The sequence below is a fragment of the Rhamphochromis longiceps genome, linkage group LG11 (assembly GCF_057381845.1).
Source record: "Rhamphochromis longiceps isolate RC_006_pf linkage group LG11, R_longiceps_female_GT1.1, whole genome shotgun sequence".
Classification (NCBI taxonomy): domain Eukaryota; kingdom Metazoa; phylum Chordata; class Actinopteri; order Cichliformes; family Cichlidae; genus Rhamphochromis; species Rhamphochromis longiceps.
Window position 1 is genome coordinate 2,621,971 of NC_140567.1, and position 26,405 is coordinate 2,648,375.

At 41.4% G+C, this 26,405-nt stretch overlaps 1 protein-coding gene across 2 annotated transcripts in view; it reads left to right on the plus strand.

The window, feature by feature from the left end:
• Window positions 1-26,405, plus strand: part of dyrk1b (dual-specificity tyrosine-(Y)-phosphorylation regulated kinase 1B) — a 58,180-nt gene that overhangs the window by 4,295 nt on the left and 27,480 nt on the right. The window contains exon 1 of one of the 2 annotated variants that reach the window (XM_085422025.1): window positions 24,090-24,273. The exons of the other annotated variant lie outside the window; for it this stretch is intronic. Within the exon in view, the coding sequence (XP_085278151.1) occupies window positions 24,171-24,273 (103 nt within the window). The 5' untranslated portion in view covers window positions 24,090-24,170. Of the gene's footprint in view, window positions 1-24,089; window positions 24,274-26,405 lie in introns of those variants that run through there. 2 annotated transcript variants of the gene reach the window in all.

The window sequence follows — 26,405 nt, forward strand, 5'->3', positions numbered from 1 at the left end:
AGTAGGCAGAGCCTTCAGATTCAGTCTGCTCTTCTGTGGAACCAGCTCCCAGTTTGGATCCAGGAGATGGACACCCTCTATACTCTAAACATTAGCCATAAAACCTAGCTAGGGCTGGATCAGGTGATTAGTTACACTGCTGTTGGCTCCCATGATGAGTGTTTCTCCTTCACTCACTGTGTGTCTATACACCACTTTGAAATGAATTATCAGTTATTATTAATCCCTGTGCTTCTCTAGTGTGTGAGCTCCTGCTGTGGAGCAGTTTCTCTCTTCTTGACCCTGAGCCTGGTTCTGCTGGACTTTTCTTCCTCGTAAATGGGGGAGTTTTTCCTCCCCACTATTACCACGCGCTTCCTCATAGGGCATCATCTCATTGTTTGGATTTTCTCTGTATTTTATTTATCCTACTGCCTTAAGGTGATTGTTGTTGGGATTTGATGCTATACACATAACACTGAATTGAAAATGGAGAACAATGTTCTCCATCACCCACAAATATGAAAGTTTGGAATCACCAGGAGCTGGTCACTAGGCCAATCTAAGCATTCAGCTTGAAGATGCTCCGGATCTGGGACTGGGGCAAGGTTCATCGTCTAAAAGGACAACAACAATGGGTGTGGCAAGGCTGTAGTATCATACTCAAAAAGACTTCAGACAAGACAAGACGGCCTTAATTTGTCCCAGATTTGGGAAATTCAGTGTTGCAGCAGATGAGTGGAAAGAACAGATACAAACTGGAATAATGCTATGAAAAAAAGAGAAGAGGAAACTGTACCATGCAAGTCAGGAGAAATAGAACTTATTTTTAATAGATTTGCAAACATTTGAAGCTGTTTTTTTCACTTTCTCACTATGGGGCGTTGTTTATCGAATTTTCAGGTGAAAAATGAATTGAATCCATTTTGCAATAATAACTCTAATAACATGAGAAAATGTAGAACAAGTGAAGCACTGTGAAAGGAGTCACTCGTGACTGTAAGACCAGGCTGATCGACCTTTGGACCACCTGCATTGACTGTAACTCAATGCTTCACCTACGACTGTACAGGACCAGCAGAACCATAAGAGCTGCAGCCTAAGAAGCCCAGACCTCCACCTCCCCGGTCACCTGCTCTAGCTTTGCCGGTGGAACACCGAGGCTTTCCCAAACCCATCAAGAGATCTACCTTCTCCACTGTGGTCCTGGGTCTGCCCGGGGCCTCCTCTTGGTGGGACATGCCCGCAGGCATCCTAGTCAGATGCTGGAACCACCTCAACAGGCTCCGTTCTTATTAATATAAACTATGATATTTGATGTAAAGAAAGATTTAACCCCAGTTTCACAATAATTTAACCAAGAAACCCGGGGAATTCTCCCAGTAAATTCTTATTACCGATGTGAGTCTGAATCCATTTTCTGTGTTTTTGTTAATGTCATAAAAAATTCCTTATCATATAAAAGAAATACAATTCTGCCAAGATATGTAAGAATGTCTAATTGTGCCTAACATTAACTTATATGGTATTTAAATTAAAAAAAATGAAATTAATGAATTTATTAAAAATGACTAAATGTTTCTTATTAGCATGATGCGACTTCACCTGCTCTGACCAGGCCAACAGCAAGTTTTCATAGAAGATTCAAACTGTTCTCTCTTCTCTCGCTTTGATATTCTTGTTACTGCATCTCCCGTCTGTGACTCTGCCCATTATCATTACCCATATGGGATTATACTCCATACTTTTCTAAATATAACAAACATTTTTTATAATCACAAAGAAAATGTAAGGCTCCAGCATGAAGCAGTGTTCAAGGCTGTGCAGTATGCTAGCATTTCAGCTTATTTGTGAACTTAGCCGAGAGCGTCTCATTAGCGTTGCTCATGATTGTCATTAACACGCACTCAGAAGGATCTTAAAGGTGACGAGAACCTTTAATGCGGAGATGCGACCCGCATATAAGCTTCATTTTAAAAGCAGTTAAGAGATTTTGTGTTTAAAACTTTTCAAACGTACTAATATTGTATTTTTAGATTAGCTTCAGAAACAAAGGGAAAGACTGTATATGGATCGTGAGCTGCTCGAGGAGTACAGGACACATTTGGGCAAAGTACTTCAAAAACACGAATGATCACTTTGAACAGTAATAGCAGTAACATCAGTCTTTCAGTTGTTTTTACTTTCTTTGTTGCTTGCATCTTTTCTCAGTCAATTGGGTAAACTCAATTATTTTCATTACCATAATTCTTATCTCCACAAGAGACTTTTCATTACTGCTATGCATGAAAATGTTTCTAAAATGTTTTATCTTCCAGAGACAAGAATTTGTCATATTTATCAAAACATTTTCTTTAATCGTCGCCCTGCTGGTGTTTTTGTGAGCAATAACATTAATTAAAAAATGAGCTCTACATTTACATGTTTGTGTGTCGGTCATGAGACTTGATTTGAAATATATAAATATATATAAATCATCAATTTTCATGGAGTGTGTTGTTCATTTATATGCTTATTTGGGTCAGTCTAAGAACTCTTTAAAAATAGTTTTTGATGAATTATTTCAGTTTGTCGTTTATTATATTGGTAATGAGAATCGTTTAGGATCATCTGCCATTAAATAAGATTACAGTTCCTTAAAACTGTGTTATAATAATACTTTTATCAGAATATGAAAGATCTCGCAGTCTTTGTGAGAATCACCCACCTTCATCATTCTCTAATCGATTATCAAATATTATGGTCGACAGTATCGAACGCTGCACTGAGGTCTAGCAGGACAAGCACAGAGATGAGTCCACTGTCAGAAGCCATAAGAAGATCATTTGTAACCTTCACTAAAGCTGTTTCTGTGCTGTGATGAGCTCTGAAACCTGACTGAAACTCTTCAAATAAGCCTCTGCAGATGATCTGTTAGCTGTTTGACAACTACTCTTTCAAAACATAGAGACAAAGGATGTAAGAGATTGGTCTACGATGGGTTAAGACAGTTTTGTTTCTTGTTTTTAGTAACTGGTTAATTATTGCCATCCTAAAGGCTTGTGTAGGCTTTAACTAGCTACACAGACAACTTCAGTTTTTCTGATATAATTCTGTTATTGTGTGCAAATAGAAATAATGTATACTTTATAAAGAAAAGTGTTTTGTTTATAGATGCCATGTTGTCCCTCTGTTAAAACAAATGTTTGGGGCAGTTTGGACAAATGTTGAAGTTCATATTAGCATGTCATTGGCCATAATTCTTACAGTAACGGCTAAAGCACTTACATGATGCAACTGAAATTAATAATAATGGATTGCATTTATATAGCGCTTTACAATGCCACTATTCATTCACTCTCACATTCACACACTGGTGGAGGCAGCTACAGTTGTAGCCACAGCTGCCCTGGGGCAGACTGACAGAAGCCAGGCTGCCATATCGCGCCATCGGCCCCTCTGGCCAGCACCAGTAGGCGGTAGATGAAGTGTCTTGCCCAAGGACACAACGACCGAGACTGTCGGAGCCGGGGCTCGAACCGGCGACCTTCCGGTTACTGATGAGCGTCCCAACCCGCTGAGCCACGGTCGCCCCATAAATTTAGACTTTTGTCTTTTCAAAGAAATTATGTGAATATAATTTTATAATTTTATAGGTTTTGTCAAAAAGAGCAATTTCAAAGCTTATGCTTCATCTGCGTTCAGCACCTTCATTTCAATTATTCAACAATAGAGGAAGTTTGGTGCTAAGCGCGGGTGTAGTAGTGTGACATTTGCCTCTGGTCGTGTGTGGACACGAGTGCTGCTGAGCAGGAATGGATATCTGTAAGACTTTATTGATAATATTAGTGTCAGGGGTACTACTTATCATCGTTTTTGTTGGTTTGTTTGTTATTGTTAAGGACATGATTTCAGATGCAGTTGAGAGATTTGTAGGCCTGTAGAGAGTCCAGCTTCCTCAAATTCTTTAAGGCCAGACTGCACACCGTGCTGAGACATGGTAGTGGTATCTGTAGGATGCATTTCCAAAAGATAGGTGACTGTCTTGCAGTAGCTCATGCCATACTAACTGATGTCAGTGGTTATGGCACTGTTCAAGCATCCGTAGTGTAGAAACTGAGAGCATAGCTAGCAGCTAGTGCCAGCCATGAAACGAACCATCGTGATGCTGGGAATGAGGACAGGATTACTGATCAGTGGTGAAACCTTTATTATTTAAAAATAAATAAAAACATTTGTCTTTTATGAGTACATGATATATAAAAGCTTATGTAGCTCATGTTTTATCAGCTACGATACAATGTATATTATTCATAGATAACGAATGATAATGAATTATAATTTAACTGGCTGTGCTGGGGGTAATGTGTTGCTGTAATCACATTACATTTTTCAGAGATGGCGTAGCGCATGGATGCAGCGGCTCTTCTAGGGACAAGTGAGAGTGTTTCAACGTTGTGGCTGTGAAACTTAAGAACGAGAGACCTCAGTAATACTCAGGGCAAAGTATGTGGTTGGAACTGCAAAGCTCAGCTCTGACTTGGTCGTACGAAGTCAATACGGCATCCTGTCGGAGAGATAGAGTGAAAGTGCTGTGAATGCAAACAGAAGAGGGACAGCTATGGCAGACAGCTGTGGAGTGATGGTGGGGGATTTTAACCATACCAGTTTAACGACTGTGCTTCCCAAGCTGAAGCAGTGCATGGTGTGAACATGCTGGTGCCCGCTTGCAAACCACTCCTGAAGTGCAGCAGACCAGCGATAACACAGACCAGCCTCTGGCCAGAGGGTGGACCTCGAGACTGCTTTAGGCACTCTGAGTGCTGTTCAAGACGGCAGCCTCACTGGGAGACCAGATAAACATCAAGGAGTATGCGGAGCAGTAACCTGCTACACTGCCAAGTGCACAGACAATATCACTGTAGCTAAGACCGTCATGCACATGGCAACCAGAAACCCTGGATGACCACAGAACTGCGCTCACTGCTGACAGCCTGATGCAGCTTTGGAGCGGGCGAAGAAACTGCCAGACTGGCACCTATGCAGAGAGAATCCGCAAGACAAGAAATATCAGACCAATGTGGCAGGGAGTGCAGGCACTGACCCGTTACAAAGCTGTTATCGTAAGCAAGCAGATACCCAGAGGACCCTGGTCAGGGTCAGCCCACGGAAAGCAGCAGGTCCAGATAAAATCCCAGGACATGTGCTCAGGGACTGCGCTGGCGTGCGTGCTGATGTCCGCGCTGGTATCTTTAACCTCTCTCAGCCAGGCCACAGTAGCTAAGAAACCAGTTGTATCCTGTCTAAGTGGCTACCGTCCCGTCGCATTGACACCAATTGTAATGAAGTATTTTGAACTGCTTATCAAACCACACATCACAGCCAGCCTTCCTGCATCATTTGACCAATTTGCTTGTTGTCCCAACCGCTCCATAGAAGATGCATCCTTACATCCCATATTAGGAAACTCTACAAAGCCATCAGGCTGAGCACTGGATCTTCTCAAGGCTGTTTAAACAACACTGTTGTTTACGCTGTTTATACACAACTGTGTATCTAGATATGAGGGGAACCTCACATCTGTGGATGATACCACAGAGGCAGGACTGATTAGCGGAAACGATGATTCAGTGTACAGTAAAGAAGTTGAACAGCTTGTAGGCTGGTGTAGAGAAAACAATCTGGTGCTAAATGTAGCCAAAGCAAAAGAGATGATCACAGCTTCCAGAAGACGCAGATCGAGCAAACTCCTCTGGGTATCAGCAGCTGCCCAGTGGAAAGAGTGGAAGATCTCGAAGGACCTGAGCTGGTGCAAGAACATCTCCGTGATCACAAAACGGGTCCATCAGAGACCGCACTTCCTGAAACAGGCGTCTCTCCTCCAGCATCCTCAGGACTTTATACCGAGGCGTGGTGGAGAGTGTTCTCACTTACTGCACATCAGCGTGATGTTCCAGCTGCAGTAGGTCAGACAAAAAAGCACTTCAGAGGATAGCTGGAGCCGCTGAGAACGTCATCCGAGTTTTCCTCCCCTCCTTCCAGGACCTCTTTCAGAGCCTCTGCAGGATTAGGGCACTGATCGTCATGAAGGACCTCTTACGCCCTCTCCACATATTCTTTGAACTGCTGCTATTAGGCAAACGTTCTGCAGTATAAAAGGCAGCACTGATCAACAGCTCCCTCCCACAAGCTTTTCGAATGCTGAATTATTGATTACGATATGTACAGTACCAGGAGTCCTGGTAGTGTTTCAGTGTAAAGTTTTAATTACCTGTAATTCTCACACAGTTATTTAATTATCATCATTATTATTATTAAATTCATTTTCCAAGTGACTATTTTACAGCGATATATCTGGGATGTATAAAGTTTGGCGTTTCAGGTCATTTTATGGAGTAACAAGTAGTGTAACAAATTACTTTCTCCAGCGAGTAACTACGTAACTTATTGCATTACTTTTAAAAAGAGTAATGAGTAATGTGCAGTACATTCCTTTTGTTGATTAACAAACCAAACACTGCTGATTGGAAATAATTGTTTAATTAGAAATAACTATTTAGTAAAGTGTAATCAATACAAGTTGATGATTTTAAAGTGAAACAGTTTCCAGAAAAATTGTCACAATGAACGATGGAGCTGCCCTGACTGTCTTTTAGAGCTTTAGCTTTTCAGCACTGTGCACTTTTACTTTTAGCAATCAAATTGCGCTTAACGTCTCAAGTTGCAACTCCCAGCAACGGCACCTGCTGTGCTGCTTTAACGCAGCCCTGCTTTGCGTCATGGCTGCACGCTGTGGGCAGCTGAGTCAAACACCTTGGATACAGTCGAGTCGTAGATGGAAGCAGCTAAAACTGCAGTTAGCATTTAAGCACTGAAATCACAGAATGTGTCAGTTTAATAAAAGGCAGTTGAAATGTCACTTTAAGGATGGACATTGAATGCAGTTGAGTTTCACAATCACAAGGTGAAAATCTTGGAAAGTGAACTCTGACTTAACCATCTGGAGGTGAAGTGATGAAACGTTTCCAGTAAACTGGGTCAGCCTAAGTTTAAATGACAGGTACTGGAGGCTCTCTTTTACGAGGCGTGTTCATCATTATAATATCCACCATGAATCTCCGCTCAGAAATATGATGCATGTACTAAGCTGCTGCTGTCTCTGTAGGTCTATGGTGCACACATACAGGCTCTCACACTCTCAAAAGTAGTAGTTCAGGACATAGAGGGGTCATCCACTAGGAAAAGGTTTGTGGTTTGATCCCCAGCTACTCCTGTGTGTGTGTTGAAAGTGGTTAAAGGCACAGAATAAAAAGAGCTGTGTGAATGTTTGTATGAATTCCTATCAGTTTACCATCATGTCTTCATGCTTCATGTGTGATTTTGCCCAGTAATCTGCAGCCACGCAAAATTCTTAACAATCAGCCAAGTTCCTTAACAGGTGTGTTAGACACCTGCAGTCTGCTCAGCTCTGAGCTTCCTGTCAGTATACGTGCTGGTAATTTGGGCAAGCATGTTGTTGTTGCGCGTGGTCCTTCCACCTGTCCTTTCTGGTACCCTATTTTTTCAAAAAGAGATGAAACATGTTGTAAATTGATGCTATGTTAGATCTGTAACTTTATATATTTGGCAAACCCCTGGACAATATAATAAATGAGAAACTGATATATCTATTAAGAATTATGCTGCTGATTGCAGAAAACGATTGAGAAGAAAAAATGACAGCAAGACTACCGTTAGAAACAGACAGATTTGTGGATGGATGGTCAGAAAACCACCTCAGAATGGTAGTTGCTTCTTTTCTGTGTTATTTGTTTTATTTTGATGTTTTACTTTTCTATTTTTTCCTTAAAAGTTTTAATAAAATCTCTGCCCCATTTAAGACTTTCATATCTTCTCCATCTCACTTGAGATGAAGAGATAAAGTGAAATGAAAAAGAAATAAATGCACCTTGAATTATTTTTTTACTGATGCTCAATATTTGAATTGAATCTTTTAATTAATTTTCATATATTAATACATTAAATTTAATGTTGACCATTTTTACATTATATTACCAACACTAGTCTCATGAACTACATTAGTTAACTGTTGTTAATCAGCTAATGTTAAAGTTCCTGCTGCCGTGGTCTCTCAGCCTCACATACATACCAGCGTAAAAAATTAAGATGTTCACCTTCATTTCTGTCGAGCAATGCTGTATAAAATGTTTCTACCCGCTAGTGTCATGGTTGCAGTTAACAGCCTCAGCTGCCTCCTTCAAAAGACCTGGCCTGCTTGGATTGGCCGGGTCCTTTAAAGGATGTAGTCCCTAAATTGGGACACACCTCCTGACCGCTCCAAACGTGTCTGGAAGTGCGGCACCAGTGCAGGCATAGGGTGGTCAGGATTCTGCGTCCACCCCAGCCACCCTGACCCTCCGCCATTGCTAGTCGGTACCAGAGGTACTAGTCATTTACTGATAAGTCCTTATATGCAACCATCTGTCACCAAGTGGACAGGTGAGAAACGCCATAAATGACTATTATTGCTAGTAGACAAAACATTAGATACAAGGGGCAGAAAGAAGCTTTTCCTGGGGGGTTGATGAGGGCTTTCCCTTAGCGTTGAGGTGAGGAAGAGTCATTCGGGAGGGGCTCAGAGTGGCGCCGCCATTGGAAGGAAACAGCTGAGGCAGTCAGCTCATGTGTAAGATGTTCCAAGCATGTCCTACCAGGAGGAGGCGCGGCGTAGACCCAGTGTCCGCTGGAGAGAGCCTATCTATTTGCTTGTCTGGGAACGTTTCCCCGGATAAGCAAGGAAAGCTGGCGAGAGGGAGGTCTGGGCTTCCCTGCTAGGCTGCTGCCACCGCGACCCAATTTCAGATAAGCAGAATAAAGTGGATGGTAGGGCTGGGCCATATCATACCGTTCACGGTAATACAGGTGTAATGTTAGGCAATGATAAGAAAATGAAATATGGCGATAGAATATGGGTAAAACGCGCACGCGCAGTGCCTTTGTTTACATACGCACATGGCCGAAAAGCATGGCAGCGAATGAGAATGAGAAGGGCGAAAACGCATCGTTGAATGAAACGATGAACCAGAACTGGTTTGTAAAAATGCGAAAACTTCAGTGGTGTGGAACTGGTTTAGCTTTACTGTCAGATACACAACAAAGCAGTTTTTGGTAGTGCATGCAGGCGGGCCGTCGTTATTACCGAAACGATTTTATGTGCACGGCGCTCGAAAATCTGTCAAATGTTTCAGTACGACTTTGCTAAGCTACGAAGCCGCAGCGCTTGATGGATTGTCGGAGCATTACGGCTATCGTAGGCGGAGCCTCGCGCAGTGATACGTACTGTGCTTCAACATGTTACCTACTGTGTGTGTTTAACCTCTTTAAGTTCTGTGGATGTTATACATGGTTATGTCGGCTCCACTGGAAATGCCTTTTGGTCAAACTGTCAGACAGGAGTTTGCACTGTTACATTTTTTTATAACTTTAATGCACATAAAAAACAGCTGCTTGTTTCAGTGAAAATACAGTGATGGATTTTTGCACTAATAAAGTTGTGGAGTTGTAAAGTATTTTGCGTCACTTATATCGTCAGTTATATCGTTATCGCTAAGTTTCAAATGTATATCGTGATAAATATTTTTGGCTGTAGTGGATGGATAATTAATTTTTCTTGTTTTTTAGATTGTAACTTTTATTGAACTTGTTCTCGTGAACTTTGGAACAGCGTGCGTCGTTCATAATGTACAGCACAATACGCCACACTCAGTTTATTTTTTGGATGTAAATTTGTCATAGTACAGAACAGAGTACAAACATAGTTCATAAATTTGTAATAAGATTGAAAAGTATTTGGTGTGAGTATCTTTATGCTTGAACACAGCCTGAGCTCTCTTCAGGAGCTTAATATAATTTCTTTTAGTCTATACAAATGATACTTTAGGCTTTTTAAAGGACATTCAAAGCTCTAATTTGGATGTTTCTGCCTTTTGCTCTGTTCTCTGGCAAGATGATCCCCACTTCAATGATGTTTAGATCCAGGCTCTGGGGAGACAAATCCATGACTGATCGTTCCTTTGTAAGTTTGTCTGTCTAGGTATGCTTTTCTTGCATTGGCAGTGTGTTTGAGATCATTGTCATGCTGAAAAAAATGAAGCTGTTTCCAGCCAGATCCTCTCCAGGTGGTATTGCACGGTGGATCTGCATTCATAATTTCATCAATTTTCACAAGAGTCCCAACATCACTGACAGATCAACCCAAACCCTGACCTGTAATCCACATACCGCCGTACCACGCTGTTGACCTCTCCGTTCACGGGTGGTTCTCACGAAGATCAAAATATAAATATTCTCTCTCTTATTTAAGCGATTCTGTAAACCTGCCATACAGTTTGATAAAAGTATTATTATAAAACAGTTTCATGGACTTTTTATTCTCATTTAATGGCAGCATGATCCAAAAATGAATCTCATTACCGACAAACTGAGACCATTAATTAGGAAAAGATTTTTAAAAGATCTTTTCTGATTTACCTAAATAAATGAAAATTAATGAAAATTAATGATTTATATATTTCTCATGACCGACACACAAACATGTAAATGTAGAGCTCATTTTTTAATTAATGTTATTGCTCACAAAAACACCAGCAGGGCGACGATTAAAGAAAATGTTTTGATAAATATGACAAATTCTTGTCTCTGGAAGATAAAACATTTTAGAAACATTTTCATGCATAGCAGTAATGAAAAGTCTCTTGTGGAGATAAGAATTATGGTAATGAAAATAATTGAGTTTACCCAATTGACTGAGAAAAGATGCAAGCAACAAAGAAAGTAAAAACAACTGAAAGACTGATGTTACTGCTATTACTGTTCAAAGTGATCATTCGTGTTTTTGAAGTACTTTGCCCAAATGTGTCCTGTACTCCTCGAGCAGCTCACGATCCATATACAGTCTTTCCCTTTGTTTCTGAAGCTAATCTAAAAATACAATATTAGTACGTTTGAAAAGTTTTAAACACAAAATCTCTTAACTGCTTTTAAAATGAAGCTTATATGCGGGTCGCATCTCCGCATTAAAGGTTCTCGTCACCTTTAAGATCCTTCTGAGTGCGTGTTAATGACAATCATGAGCAACGCTAATGAGACGCTCTCGGCTAAGTTCACAAATAAGCTGAAATGCTAGCATACTGCACAGCCTTGAACACTGCTTCATGCTGGAGCCTTACATTTTCTTTGTGATTATAAAAAATGTTTGTTATATTTAGAAAAGTATGGAGTATAATCCCATATGGGTAATGATAATGGGCAGAGTCACAGACGGGAGATGCAGTAACAAGAATATCAAAGCGAGAGAAGAGAGAACAGTTTGAATCTTCTATGAAAACTTGCTGTTGGCCTGGTCAGAGCAGGTGAAGTCGCATCATGCTAATAAGAAACATTTAGTCATTTTTAATAAATTCAAATGTTTTATTTTGTTAAACACAATATATTTTAATATTAAACATAATTATAGATATTTTTATATATGTCGGCAAAATTTTATTTATTTTAGACGATAAGGAATTTTTATGACATTAACAAAAATGTTAGAAAGGTGGATCCGGGCGCATATCGGTAATGAGAATTCACTAAGGGAATTCACAAGGAATTTTGGCCGGACAGCCCTGATCTCCAAGAACCCCCAGAAGGGACCATTCCCATCCAACTATCGGCGAGTAACCTGCGTCAGTACCACGTGGAAGCTCCTTTCAGGCATCATAGCGGCTAAGATCAGGCACATGACTCAATACATGAGTGGGGCACAGAAGGGAATTAGCAAGAATACCTGTGGAGCAAAACACCAGCTACTGGTAGACAGAGCAGTCAGCCGAGACTGCAAGACCAGGCTGACCAACCTGTGCACTGCCTGGATTGATTACAAGAAGGCCTATGATGCAATGCCCCACAGCTGGATACTGGAATGCCCAGAACTATACAAGATCAATGGGACCCTAAGAGCCTTCATCAGGAACTCAATGGGGATGTGGCGGACAACTTCAAGCCCATAGCACAAGTCACCATCAAGTGTGGGCGTTATCTAGGAGATGCTCTGTCCCCACTGCTGTTCTGCATAGGCCTGAACCCCTTCAGTGAGATGATTAACAAGACTGGCTACGGATACCGACTACGGAACGGAGCAGTTGTCAGCCACCTCCTGTACATGGATGACATCAAGCTGTATGCCAAGAGTGAACGAGACATGGATTCACTGATTCACACCACCAGGATACACAGCAACAACATTGGCATGTCGTTCGCATTGGAGAAGTGTAGTTGGATGGTAATGAAGAGAGGGGAGGTAGTCAGAGCTGAGAGGATCAAACTACCAGAAGGCAACATTGCAGACACTGAGGACAGCTACAAGTACCTGGCAATCCCACAGGCAAATGGAAACCACGAAGACCCTGTTAGGAAAGCTGCAACCACTAAGTACCTGCAGAGGGTCAGGCAGGTCCTGAGAAGTCAGCTGAACCGTAAGAACAATATCTGGGCTATCAACACCTACGCCCTGTCCATGATCAGGTCCCCTGCTGGGATAATAAGCTGGCCAAAGGAGGAGATAGAAGCCACTGACATCAACACAAGGAGGCTCCTGACCATGCAGGCTGTACACTAAGCAAAAGGAAGGAGGCTGGGGGCTGGTGAGTGTCAGCACCACAGTCCAGGATGAGACAAACATCTGCTCAGTGAATACCTCAGGCAGCAGAAACCCAAGAAAGAGGAGCAAGAGGAGGAACCATCCTGGAAGGACAGGCCCCTGCACGATACGTACCACCAGCAGATAGAGGAGGCAGCTGACCTCCAGAAATCCTACCAGTGGCTGGACTGAAAGACAGCACAGAGGCAGCGCAGGCACACGCTCTGTTACGTAGGAATATTAAAGAAAATCTGTGTGTGTAGGGGATAAGGTGTTCTCTCCTATTGGGAGAAGGCACTGGGGTACATCCAAAACATGCTGGAAAGATTATATCGGATTGCCTGGGAACACCTCAAGGTTTCCTTGGACAAGCTAGTGGAGGTAGCGGGCAAGAGGGAGGCTTCCCTGCGTAGGCTGGTGTCCCTGCAACCTGACTTCAGATAAGCGCAAGAAAATTGATCAGTTTCAATTTATTAGTTTTTGGATATTTTTAATATCCAAAAAACGAATATATTTGTAATAGTTTAATCTTTTGTCGTAACATTTTTTCATATCATATTTAACATTAGTGCTGCACAGTTAAAAAAAGTGGTGGCATCAGGGAAAGCAATCAGAAGCACTAAGATTTGTGAGCTACACAATCCATCATCTACTTTATGTGCAAACACCTGTGTTTGACGTTGTTACAAAATGAAGGCTTTTTTCTGGTTTCTTCCTCATGACACTGGGACCCGGGTACTGACACTGTTTAAATGTTTTTCTCACAGCTGTCATAATCCTGGTAAATAATGGTAAAGTTAAGTTATAGTACAGCTACAGCCATTGAAGAAAAGTGTTTAAATGAACTGATTCTTTTATAGCGCTTTTTTACTCTTTTACTTTTTCTTGGGATTATTAAACTATTCTGATTCTGATACTCTCTCATTCACCCATTCATACAAGCACTTCATCGATAGAAGTGCCTTCTATCTACCATTCACACACATTAATACTCCCATGGATGCATCAGAGACCAACTCGGGGTTAGTATTTAGCATGCCGACTTGGATTAGCCAAGGATTGAACCACTAACCAATTAGCACCTGCTCTACCTCCTGAGCTACAGCCACCCCAATATATGTTACTGCAGTACTTAGCAATAGCAAAGTGTTTACATTTGCAACACATATCACGAGTGAAGTACTATAATAAGTTTTTGTCTTGATGCGTGCTCAATCATCCAGGTAAGGGTAACCCAAAAAGTCGATTCTGTTCATCTGGTTGTAGCGTTTTCAGTGGGAGAAACATTTCATCACTCATCCAAGTAACCTCTTCAGCTAGTCACCCATTCTTGCATCCCTTCACTGGCGACGTTTAGAATCTACTTTAACCTCCTAAGACCTGAACTCTTCCACAGCAGCATTTTTAATTTCTCTTTGATATTTGGGCTGATTGGGACCTGATGAATGTAAAAACAAAGATTTTATTTTTACCTAATTTTTGTTTCTAAGAAAAATGAGATCCACATATGAGGATATTCGTTTAAAATGTTGATAGAACAGTAGCAGGATAATGTCCTTGTAAGTGGATATCAGGCCCTTGTAGAGCAAAATAGAGTATTTTGGTCTAAATAACCCAAAATGTGACGTCCACACATATGTGGATGCCAGGTCCTAGGAGGTTAAAATCCTGTTATTAATAAATAGGACTCCAATATGAGCTCCTGCATATGTAGCAGAGTTTCTGAGACCTTATCACTGCAGCCGATCTTCTAACCAGTCTCCTCACTCCCTCACTCTGATTTTACAAACAGAGGTGATCATGCTTTTGAGGTTGTGGTGCCCAAACTGTGGAGCAGCCTTCCTCAGCCAATCAGGTCTGCAGATTTTGAGATTTGTTTGAAACAGCTGCTGAAAATGACTTTTTCTAGGTTAACGTTCATGTAATCTTTCTCTCCTATTTTCAGCCATAGTTTTTGACTGTTTGCATGTGTGTTGGAATGAATGTCTGACTGCATGGTCTATTATGCGTCTGTATGTTTGAACCACTGATGGTGATGGTGGCTGTAGCTCAGAGGTCGAGCCGGCCATCTACTAATCAGAAGGTGAGTGGTTCGAACTCTGTTCTAGTCTGCTTGGGCAAAATACTAACTCCAAGTTGGAATTTTCCCAAAGATGTTTCCTGCCATTATTAGTAGTTCATATCAAACTGATTTGTGTTGAGGGGGGTCTCCTTTCTCATAAATTTGATTTAATTTGTTGCTGTAAAATTTAGGTGCAACATCATCATGATATCAAGACTTTGACTGGCAGCTGCAGTCGCAGAGAAACTTGCGTATATTTGTTGGGAGCAGCAGATAAAGCAGGGACACTGAGAGGAGGTCCAGCTTTGACAAAAAGTCAAAGGGATTTATCATCCGTGTAACTGGTGTCAGTATACGGGAGCATAAAATACTTCAGTGTCATTCATATCAGAGTCATCAGAGAGAGTAATGTGCATATTTTATATGTATATAACTTTGTACAGGACTGAATATAGACATGCTAATGGCTGATCTAGCTAAAGAATTAACAACAGGAACTACAGAGTGATATTAGACGTTGTAGAACTATAACAAATTAAGATGTGTGTCTCTTTAATTATGGTGATGTTCTTGTACTTATCCTAATTTAGCGATCTGTCAGTCGTGGAAACCCCACTCAGCAGATGTCCTCAAAACTGGAGCAGCCAAGCTACGCAAAAAGTGTAGAGGGGGCGTATTCGCGTGCAAGTCCAGCGGGCGTGTGGGCGGGGTTTGACGCAACTCCACCTAAAGTCAATACTGCGCAGACTCTGGCTCCTAAAGTGGAACATGGCAGCCCCCACAAACAAGTCGTCCACCTTTTCTACAGTTGTTGGTTCACACATGTATACTTATCTTTAGTGTGTGGCTTATTTATTAGTTGTTATTATTATTAATAACAAATAGTTATTATTACTAAAACAATAGCCAACTGGTACGTTTCTTTTTTCCTAACATTTCTAAATAAATGAAATCAAGATGCTGTTAGAGGGCATGTCATACAGAAACTTTGTAACCCTGAGCTAGGTGGAACCCTACGTGACCACATAATAATAAAGTATTCTGATGCTGATGATGTGAGATGACTGGATATGTACACGGGTGACTGTTTGGTAGAAGAATAATGAGGTCATGTGCAGTTCAGGTTGTACAGTTGAAACAGAAAGTTCAGTATCTTTTGGTCTGGCTAAGAGCCTGTCTGTAATTCCTTTATTCCAGGTATCATTTAACTGAAAACCAGTGTTTGAAGTAGATCACAGCTGTTCATATGTGCATCACTGTCATCTATGCAATATGCCCTGTGTCCTGATCTGCTAGTAAGTACTGTAGGCTTATAGTAATGTCACTACATGATTGTTTTAACTATCATGCTAAAGCACTATGTATTTTACTGTGTTATCGTATTCATTAACATTAATCTGTTAGGGTGTGTACTGAGGCAGCTTTTTTTTCTCCTATGGAAATGGACATGTTCATTAAATCAGTAATATTCGGTGACACACACACACACACACACAAAAACCTGGAAAACGTTACTGTTTTAAATTTTTCTAAGGAAGCTCTCCCTATGGCAGTGCCATCCTCACCAGTCTAATATTTATCTCTTTTTTTGACTGTGTCATTCCTGCTTCGTCTTCTCTTTGTCTCTATGGCACCGCCAAGTGCTGAGAAAGAGAAGGGTATCTCCGACTGTAAAGTGCTCTTCCATTCCTTGCTTAAAGCACCCTGCAGTAGCAGCATGGTAATTCTGCTCCTCTATCTTTCCTCTGCATCATGTTTACCTAGCAACAAGCATCACCCGCGGCTGGCCATCCCATTGGTCATTTGAAAACGCACCGGGGACCAATAGCAAGGCTGTTGCCATGGTACAGTGTATAGTTGCCGGGTGGAATTTTGCTGCAAGGCACGTGAGACTCAAAGTCTGCTTGCCTCCATGCACTGCTGCTGTAATCTCCGCTGTCTGGTCGTTAGTACAGCTGAACGTGATTTAGTGGAAGACAGTAAGTCCATGAAGGGAAATACTAAAGTTTATTCACATATTTGGAAATATAGACAGCAGTAGAGAAATAAAACACACACACAAAAAGAACAGTTCAGCAGGAAATGGACGCACATAATTATAGTGTACTTGAGCTGGATGTTAGTTTTAGAATGAATTATTTTACATCAAAGTCAAAATCAAAAATACTACGAGAGAAAATCTATATTAAAGCCAATTGTACCGGGTTACTACAGGTCAGGATACATTTTAAACTGTTATTCATCAAGTACCGATTAAAATCAAGCACAAAAAAATGTGAAAAAGCAAGACTCTGAGAAAATACCATCTATGATCAAAACTCCTTGTACAAAGGAACTTAAATGAAACTAGTGCTTAATATACACCAGTATCCACGTAGTAATGAAGTCCTGAGTGTACAGTACTGTGCAAAAGTCATGAGCCACTCCACGTTTCTTTATATTTTCTTAGGAAAACGGGAAATAATGCTGCACTTACATGGAGATATAGTATGTACATACAGTTCTAACTAGCTTGAGCGTCAATATTTGGTATGACCAGTTTCACTCTTCAACACAACCTCTCTTCCTCTCACTGCTCTCTTCAGCAGCTTCCCGTAACTTCTTTAAATAGTTTTCGGGAATAGTTCCCGGGCGTCTTGAAGGACATTCAAATCTCTTTGGGTGTTTCTGTATTTGCTCTGTTGTTTGTCAAGAAGAGCCCACACTGCTTCAGTATTTCATTGTATGTTTCCAATTTCATTGTATGCTCATGCTTACAATGGCAGTAAAGCTCATCTTAGCGTATCTTATCTTATCCTGTTTTAATGATGAGGTCTGAGGGAACCCAATCCACGACTGATAGTGTATCATTGTGATGTTTTCTATCCAACTATGCTTTTACTGCAATGGCAGTGTGTTTTGGATCATTGCTGAAAAACCAAACCTTTTCCCGACTGAATCCGAATGCTTTTCTACATTTATACTTCCATCAATTTTGACAGGATCTCTAAAACCACTGAGTGACATGCACCCTAAACCATGACAGAGCTCACATTTGGACCTTTCCCTTGACCTCCTCATACATACTGATCTCAAGTTGAACTGATTATTACATTTGGATTCACCACTCCGTCAGACCTGTTCCCCTGATTTTTCAGTCCAGTTCTTGTGTAATTTGGCATACCTCAGTCTTTTCTTCCCATTTTTCTTCCTTAAAAATGGTTTCTTGACAGCAGCCCTTCTACTGAGACCATTCCTGATGAGGCTTCAGTGGATAGTAGATGCATCTCGCAGTCAAGGTTCATGTCTGTACTGGACTCCTTCCCTTGTCCACCTTCAGTTTTTTAAGGACACTGCAAACACTCTCTTAAGATATGATAGTTTTCAGCTAATAGCTTTTTGGGAATCACATTGCTACTTCAAAAATACCATTTAATGCCTATATTTGCATTTTTAAAATTGAGTCAACTAAAAGAATGAGAACAAATGATGAGTTTTTTGCAAAAGGCTGCTATTATAAAATTGCCTAAAGAGAACAATTAAAACTGGTTATTTGCTGAACTGTCTGTTAAGTACTTTTTTATGTTTCGTGGGCCAGATATCAAGATGCAGTGTTGAAAGTGGTCAGGTACAAGTGTTGGACTAAAAACAAGTGAAAAAGAAGCCAATGTCCAAATAAAAACTCTGAAAGACCTTCAGAAAGTAGAAGAAGTTTTGCTTAAGACCACTGTGAAAAAAAATGACAAGTAACTCTGGCTCCTTGGACGATAAATATAAAGAAATGTGAGTCAAGACTTGTTGTATATAAATGTCATAGTTTAGATATTTGTATTAAATGTTTTTGTTTTGATAGTTTTGAAGGGTGGCGGACTGCATCGTGAGAGTAGAACTGTTATAAGCTCTGGGTTGTGCAATTCATTCCCCCAAAGGGCCACATAAAAACCCAGGTCTGTTGTGGAGTACCAATAAGATAAACTTGTTTATAATCAGTATTAATTTTTATCACCTACTGGTAAGAGTAGATGCTACAATTAAATTGTCATTAGTTGCTTCGCACATCGCCGTTAACATCATCACTGAATAATGGGCGTCGCCTCTCAGACAGTAACTCCCATCAGCAGTGCTACAGCAGGAGAAACACCTAAAACTGGAAGCAAGGAAACTGTTTACAGCTTGTTTTGTTTTTTTCCAAAAAATCTCCGATTTTCAAACTCTTGCAGCATATCTTTCTGTATAATCTGTGAATCTCTGATCTTTGCACTGATTATACAGTTGCGTGTTCAAATCAGTGGTAGCAGCACAACATGACAGGTTACAAGCATTAAGAGGTGCATGACCTGCAGTGCTGCTAGTGACAGCAGATGTAACATCAGTTTGACGTCAACTTTGTCATAGTGCTGTTTGTCCTTGGCCAATGAAAATGTGAAATCAGCACAGCAAAAACCAACATATAATCAGTTTTCCTAAAATCAATTATGAACAAAATGTGCATGTGACTTTTAACTTTATATAAAGTGTTACTGCTATTTTAATTGTAATTCGGTTGCTTCATCTCTCATTTTGTTCAGTTCTTTCTCCTTATCCCCTGAGAGACGTCTCTGATTTGGGCTTGAACTAGTTCATTAAAGTCAGGTTCAGGGTCTGAGCAAATGCACCATCGCCCTTCCACTCTGCATCTGGGAGATCTGGGATGTCCTTGCCTTACTTCTCACAAAACTCTTGTATCACTTTGGCTGAGCCACCAGATGTGTGGTAGCCTATGTCACCAGATGCACAATAAACTGTCTATGATCATTGCTCTTGCCTAATGAAGTTAACTATTTTGATTTTAACATCAACACTATGCTATACAACATCTGCTGGTGTATGATAAATGCAAAAATACCTGTTTTCAGTTCTGGCTTCATTTTCTTGCACCTGCTTCAAACGTGTTTTGTTTCTATCAGATTTGGACAGCCATCGTTGTAACACCTGCCAGTTTGATCCATTTCAGCCCCAGCCTATCCGTAATATCAAACACTTTTGTAATCCCACATACAAAAATGAGAAACTGGGCTGTGTCTCAAATCTGAAAGTTCTCGTCCAGTGTCAAGGAGAAAGTCAAAACTGAAGATTTCCCACCTTCTCTGTCCACTTTGTTATGGTTCAGCTGAAGAGGGGCACGTTGTCTAATGCTCAGGGTTTATTTAGCAGTCTTTGAGTCACACAGTCTTTGATAAACTCCTCATCAGGAGGTTTTTTTTTGTTTGTTTGTTTCTTTTTACTTTTATGGAAATTATAATACACCTTTGTTGCTTTTATTTTGAAGGTCACATATAAGCTGTCCAGGTCTGCACTGTGGTAGGACAGTGAAAAGCTGTCTTTTTAATTGTTATGGATACATCTGGCTGTAAGGTATAAACCTTCCTTACTCATCGGTCTTTATTATAAATCCTGATCTGCCTCTTTTATTCACTGTTGGTTTTACAGCTTAGTTTGGGGCTTTTCTTATTTTTATTTCCAGCTTTAGATCCAGTGAGATTTCTGGCATTTGCACCCAAATATCAGCTTAATCATTGTTCAGGAGAAATTTGCTTTAGGTTAGGTCATATTTACTAAAACCATCATACCCGCCAAACCACTGTCTTCCTGTAGAACTTTGGGGGCCTGCACTTTCCCCTTTGTAGCATGCTTTACATTGCACTGGTTCCTACACAGGCCTAGTCAACCTTAGCTGGGCATGAGTCATTTTTGAAGTAGAGCACCTGTAGCAATAAATCTTCATGTAATACCCTGTTGCCACTGTCTTGCATTTGTCTGTTATGCCTTTTATTTTCATTGATTTTTTTTAAAAATGCAAATTTGATTATTTAGCCAGGCTGTCTTAATTTAACTGTGATTGGTCTGCTGTTTTTCATCATGTGATTGTGAGGGAAATTGGACCCCAAGTGTTTTGGAGATGGCTGCAGTCAGAGGAACATTGCAAAGGCATAAATTGGGGACTTTCTGATACATTTGGTGTGAAATTTAGCTTGGTGTTCAGAACTAGAGTATCTGTCTGTTGTTGTAGCATGCCCTTCATAGGACTATATCAACAGCATTTGCCCATAAATGAATTACATACTGGAGCTAATAAGCGGAGTCATCTCAAAATAACAGAAATATAACACCAATACAACAATCAGGATGTGAAGTCCAACAGTAACCAGTAGACGTGACAGAAGATTCTGCCCTTTTGAAAGGGCACTACATTTAGAATGATGAAGCACTGGGAGGTGATTACACAAAGCTATTGTGGACTAGTTAGGCTGTTACTGTTTTAAAAACCATATATGACTTCATTCAACACCAGTTCGAGAGTCAGCCTGTATTTAAAACAAATCCTAAAAACTGATGAGCACTGACACATTTGTTGAGGCAGCTGAGTTTGAGGGTGATTTTAAAGCAAGGAGCTATCAGCTGGTTTCTAACACTGTGCTGTTCCCAGGCAGCATTGTGCTTGATTTAGCCAGAATGCTCGGATAGCAACAGGAACAACTTTTAGCTTTGGCTGGTTTGTAAAGACAAGTCAAACCTCTCAGCTGTAAAGTCACTCAGTGACCATGTGCTTATTGGAACCTTTTGCCCCTTTCTCTCCCCCGCTGTATTTCCACCCCCACCATTTCGGTCTGCCTGTCCTTCTTTCCATTTCTACCTGACATCTTCAAACTATTTCCGCGTCACCACTGCCTCGCACCGCGCCGTCAGAAGAGACCCAGGGAAACTAAGCCGACCGCCCCGCCCACAGAGCCGTTGCTACCCAATTACAGCAGGGGATGGGACTTTATGTAGCCAATTGCGTTGCAGCTGCCATGGCGTCGGGTAGCAACAGAGAGTGTGCGTGCAGAGTGAGGGTAGAGGCTACGACTGCCAGAGTACAGAGAAGTTAGAACATTTTGAAAGCCAGAACAAAAAGAGCCTTTGTGTGTTACACGGTAGCAACATAAACGTGGCATTTGGTTCATTTCTGACAACCGAATAACGCATTAATTAAACTGTCATTTAACTACTCGTTTTTACGGTCTCACAGGCTGCTGTCCACCGAGAACAAACTAAGGTTGATGTAGTTTGAAGTAAAACAGAGATTATCTGTTTCACTCATTTTAACACTGTTAACACGGACTAATGTTATGTAAAACAGTCGTCCGTCAAAGCTGTCCCGTGTATACAATGTTCAATCGTTTTTCGATTTTCAGTGAACGTTGTCCATGTATGCCTGTGTATAAACTTCCAGTATATATATCCCGCTGTTACTATAAATGGACAGGACGGGAGAGGTTTGCTTGGAGCAGACTACTGCTGTCAGAGGGAAGGCAGCTGTACCGCTAACTCACTTGATTTGTTGATGCTGTTTCGTATAGTTATTTGAAATACTTTTGGTAGTTGATATGACAGTCTGTGTGGAACGTCCACAATGCCACGTGTTTAACCTGTGTTCGCAGCTCTGCTGGTATTAATAGTACTCGGTGTATCTGTGCCAGACACACCAGCCCCGACCCCTGCCACCGGCACATGGTACAGTCCCTATCGCAGGGTGGGGGAGCGTGTGGGAGAGGCGCACAGATTCTGTCTAACGGAGAAGGAAACGGGCGAAAAATATGACTCACAATCGCCCCGGAGAAGGTTTCCACCTTGAAGGAATAAAACTATTTTTCCCGTTCTGAGAAGGACGAGTATACGAGGACAGTAAGCGCGAGAGAAGAAAGCGGAAGCAGACTGACGAGTGGGCCCGTCAAGAAGCGAAAGGCAGCAAGCTCAGGAACTCTGGAATTGGTTTCTTTTGTTTACTCCGAGGCGACTCTGAAGTTTTGGCTTGTTGCAGTTCAGTCGTTGTTTGCGATATTACTAGCGAGTAATTACCTCAGAGACTCGACCTCTTCCTGGACCGTGTTATTGTGCCGGTGTTTCGGAGTGTAACGCGGCCCGTCGTCGGCTTTTGTCTAACGCGGGGAACATTCGGCCCCAGCGCACAGACGCTGGAGCTATACTGCCTCTCGATATTTCCTCCGCTTCTGAATCGGAGCTGAAAGAGTTCCTCGGCTGAGGTGAAGTGTTCCCGTGCTGGTGGTTCGTCACTTTGCGCCAGCCGGCGGTCCCGTTGACTCGCGAATGCTCAAGTACAGTTAGAGTAACTTTGTGTGGAGCTACACACCTCTGAAGCAACAAGGCGCACTGGATTGCGCAAAAAAGTGCTTCTTGTTAAGGCTGAGTGTATACTAATATTGTTTGGCTAATAAAAGGGCGCCTTTTTAGCCTGACAGGGCAGCCACCTCTTGCTGTAGGCTTTGAAGGGAAACGGCACAGGACTCCGTGGGGCTCAGGCTGAATATACTGTGTGACTTTCTCGGTGCAGGCTGTTTGTGTCACTGGATTAGTCTGAGTGATCACATCACTCTGTGCTGTCCTACTCTGTCTGGCAACGAGTCCCCCAGAAAGCACCAGTAATTGGGGCTATTTTTAGTGTCAGGGATGGGGTAAAAGCAGGCAGCTGGAAACCCAACTCCCCTCCATCTCCTTCTCTTCCATCCCATCTATCATCCTACCTCGCTCGTCCACCTGGCAGTATGCTTGGCGAGCCTGGTTAGCACAGGTTCCACTTACAGCTAGTTGAGGTGGCTTATAAGTAGTCTGGAAAAACAGCAACAACTGGACATACTCTGCTGCATAATAATAAATAATAAAAGATGTGCTTGAACCATACTGACCATGTAGTCTAAGGAACCTGGCAAAACTAGCAGTCCTGTGCTCCACTAGTCAAATCTTCAGCGGACACAAAGCCCGTTCTGGATTGCTCCTGAAATGGCTGAAGAACTAGCTACTTACTTTTGGTTTATTCTGGCCAGGACTTACTGAACGTATCAAAGAGACTCTATGCCTTTATCCCTGGGACGTTTGGCCTCAACGCGGGATCGCAGTAGACACTAGATTCGATAAAACACTTGCTTTTGACTACCTGAAAGATCAGTCACCAGCGACCTGGAGTGATATACGCCTCCAGCGCACAGAAAGAATGCATGAAACTGCCAAAACCAACCTAACGAAAAACTGACCTGACTAACCAAATATTCTTTCCCTTCCACTCCCATGTCTGCAGAGAGACAGAATATATATCTATATGTACCATGAGAGATCTATATATAGTGTAACACCACAAAAGACAGAAATTACATCCTTTATATTTTTACTTCCGAGAGACAAGCTGCCTGTACACCATTTGGTTGCCTTAGAAACCACAGTCACAAAAGATTTAAAAAAACATTTTTTTTAAAACAAGCCAGAGAAGACGGTGCCTTTTGATTGGTTGGTTGGTTGGTTTCCCACCACGTCAAGATTCCTTTTTTAGTTGGATGTAAACTTTTGAAGCAAACTCTGGGATTGATGACAGTTACCTGACCCGCACGAGTTCTGCTCGTCTGTCACAGCGTTTTGATTGACACTGTTTCCCTGCTGCGTTGGACATTTTCAAGCATTTCCATGGTTGTCACGTCATCATCTGTGGAAGACCAGACTGTGCCCACTTGCAGGATGGTCCAGTCAGAACCTTGGATCGCCTCAGCCCTGCTCCGCAAGAACAAGAGTTAGTACACACCAGAATATACACAATCCCACTGATTTCAAAACAGTGGAAACTCTTCTTTACTCACAGTATAGTAACCTGTGTGTGTGGTCATTTGTGATCATTTATATATACACAATGTTAGGAGCATGTGTTGACTTTAAATTGTGCGTTGACTGTGTCAGGGTCCTGGCGTGTGACCCCGGCGTTCTAAAAGTGGCCACATGTCTGTCTACAGTCGGACCGTTAGCGTTTCGATGGGCTTAAAAAAGCAAATAAACAAAAAGAATGGTTTTGATGGGCCGTAACTTTTCAGTTTTTATTTAGTAGTGTTCAGAAAGTGCAACAAATGGCTTTTGTTTTCTAGCACATGGTCAGCATGAATTATAATTGCTCTGAGGTCTGTCTGTGCTTCTTGCAACACAACTGTGAGGACTAGACCAGAGGGCCGGCTGATGTAGTGAATACTTCTACTTGCATGAAGATTTCAGATGGGTCAGCGCTAAAGCATCTTAATACTTCTCATTGCTGTTTCTCCAGTTAGTGAGTTTATAACATTTTATTCACCAGAAAGTTCAAGTTGTTTCATGTTGTTGTTTCCTGTGTTTGATCCACCGTTCCACTCCTGCCAAATACTCTGCACCTGAGTGGACTTGAGTTATGTGTTCACACAGGTCAGTGTTTCTCTCAGTGGGTTGTTGTTGTTGTTGTTGTAAGAACAACATCTATATCACACGTGTTTGATGGTAAATCTAGAGTCCTTGCAGTGGATTACCTCTGGGTTGAGATTAAACATACCAAAGTTTGGCCTTGATGTTCTTAGGCTCAGTAGTCCATGTATACCTGATGTTTAGCAAAGATTGGTTAGTCAGACCTTTAATAGTAATGAGCAACACCACGTGAGACAGTCTGGACCTAGTGTGCCTTTAGGACTTTGTTAAACCAAATGACAATGAAAGGTTACCTGGTTCAAATGCGACTGTGTAATTACACACACACACACACACACACACACACACACACACACACACACACACACACACACACACACACACACACACAAAAGCAAATGCTTCTACTTGATCTATGCTGGTGCAGTGAACCTATGTATAGCCTTTAATGTAGCCTACACAAGTATCTCTGTCTACTGCTAGCAGTTATATGTATGCTAGCTGCCTGACGTTGGCCTGTAGTTGGATTTCTGCTTTTAGTTGTTATATACATATATATAAAATTCCCCACTCGCCCCTGCGGGCAGTCAATCCTTCAAGCTCGGGTCCTCTACCACAGCCTGGGAGCTTGAGGGTCCTGCACAGTATCTTAGCTGTTCCTAGGTCTGCGCTCTTCTGGACAGAGATCTCTGACATATATATATATATATATATATATATATATATATATATATATATATATTACAGCATTTAAAGGAAAGCTGTGATATGTTTGACAGTATAGAAAACAAATACTGATGTTTTGTTATTAACTGCAGCTTGGCGCAGCTGTATTTTTAAGTGCAAACAAAACTGCATTTTCCATCCTTCTTTTCCAGCAGCTACTGACATTGACAACAAAGGAAATTTTAAAGGAAAAGTATATCCCGCCATTTTAGTTTAACAATAACTAACTTCACTCTGTAACTCTTCAAGAATCTGCACAATAAGATTACAATTAAAACATATCTTCAGGCTTTGATTCTGTATTTTGGGTCAAGTTATTTAACGAGCTGCTTTTGCACCATGTAACTACATCATCACGCTGTTTGCTCCTCCTGTCATATGGAGGGCAGCTAGCTGAAATGTTGCAGCGATGCTTGGTGGAGTTGTGTTTGCACATCAGCAGCTGCCAGGATCTCTTCCTTGCACGCTGTCATAGCCAGGCTGTACTCGATAGTGTGTGTTTGAGTCACATGGTTTGTTACTTTTTTGCATATTTTTCCAAGTATTGTGAGATTGTTCAAGAAGCTCAGTTTTGATTGACTAAATGCTCACTGGAGACGGACACGTTTCTGTCTCTCAGTAATATCTTAGCTTGTGCCGTTGTGTGCGCTACGAAATGTAACTGGATGCCGTTGCTTGCTATTATATTGTGTTTTGACATGTTTATATCACCTAAAATGTGTCCTGGTATTATGACAGGCGATATCTGACACACAA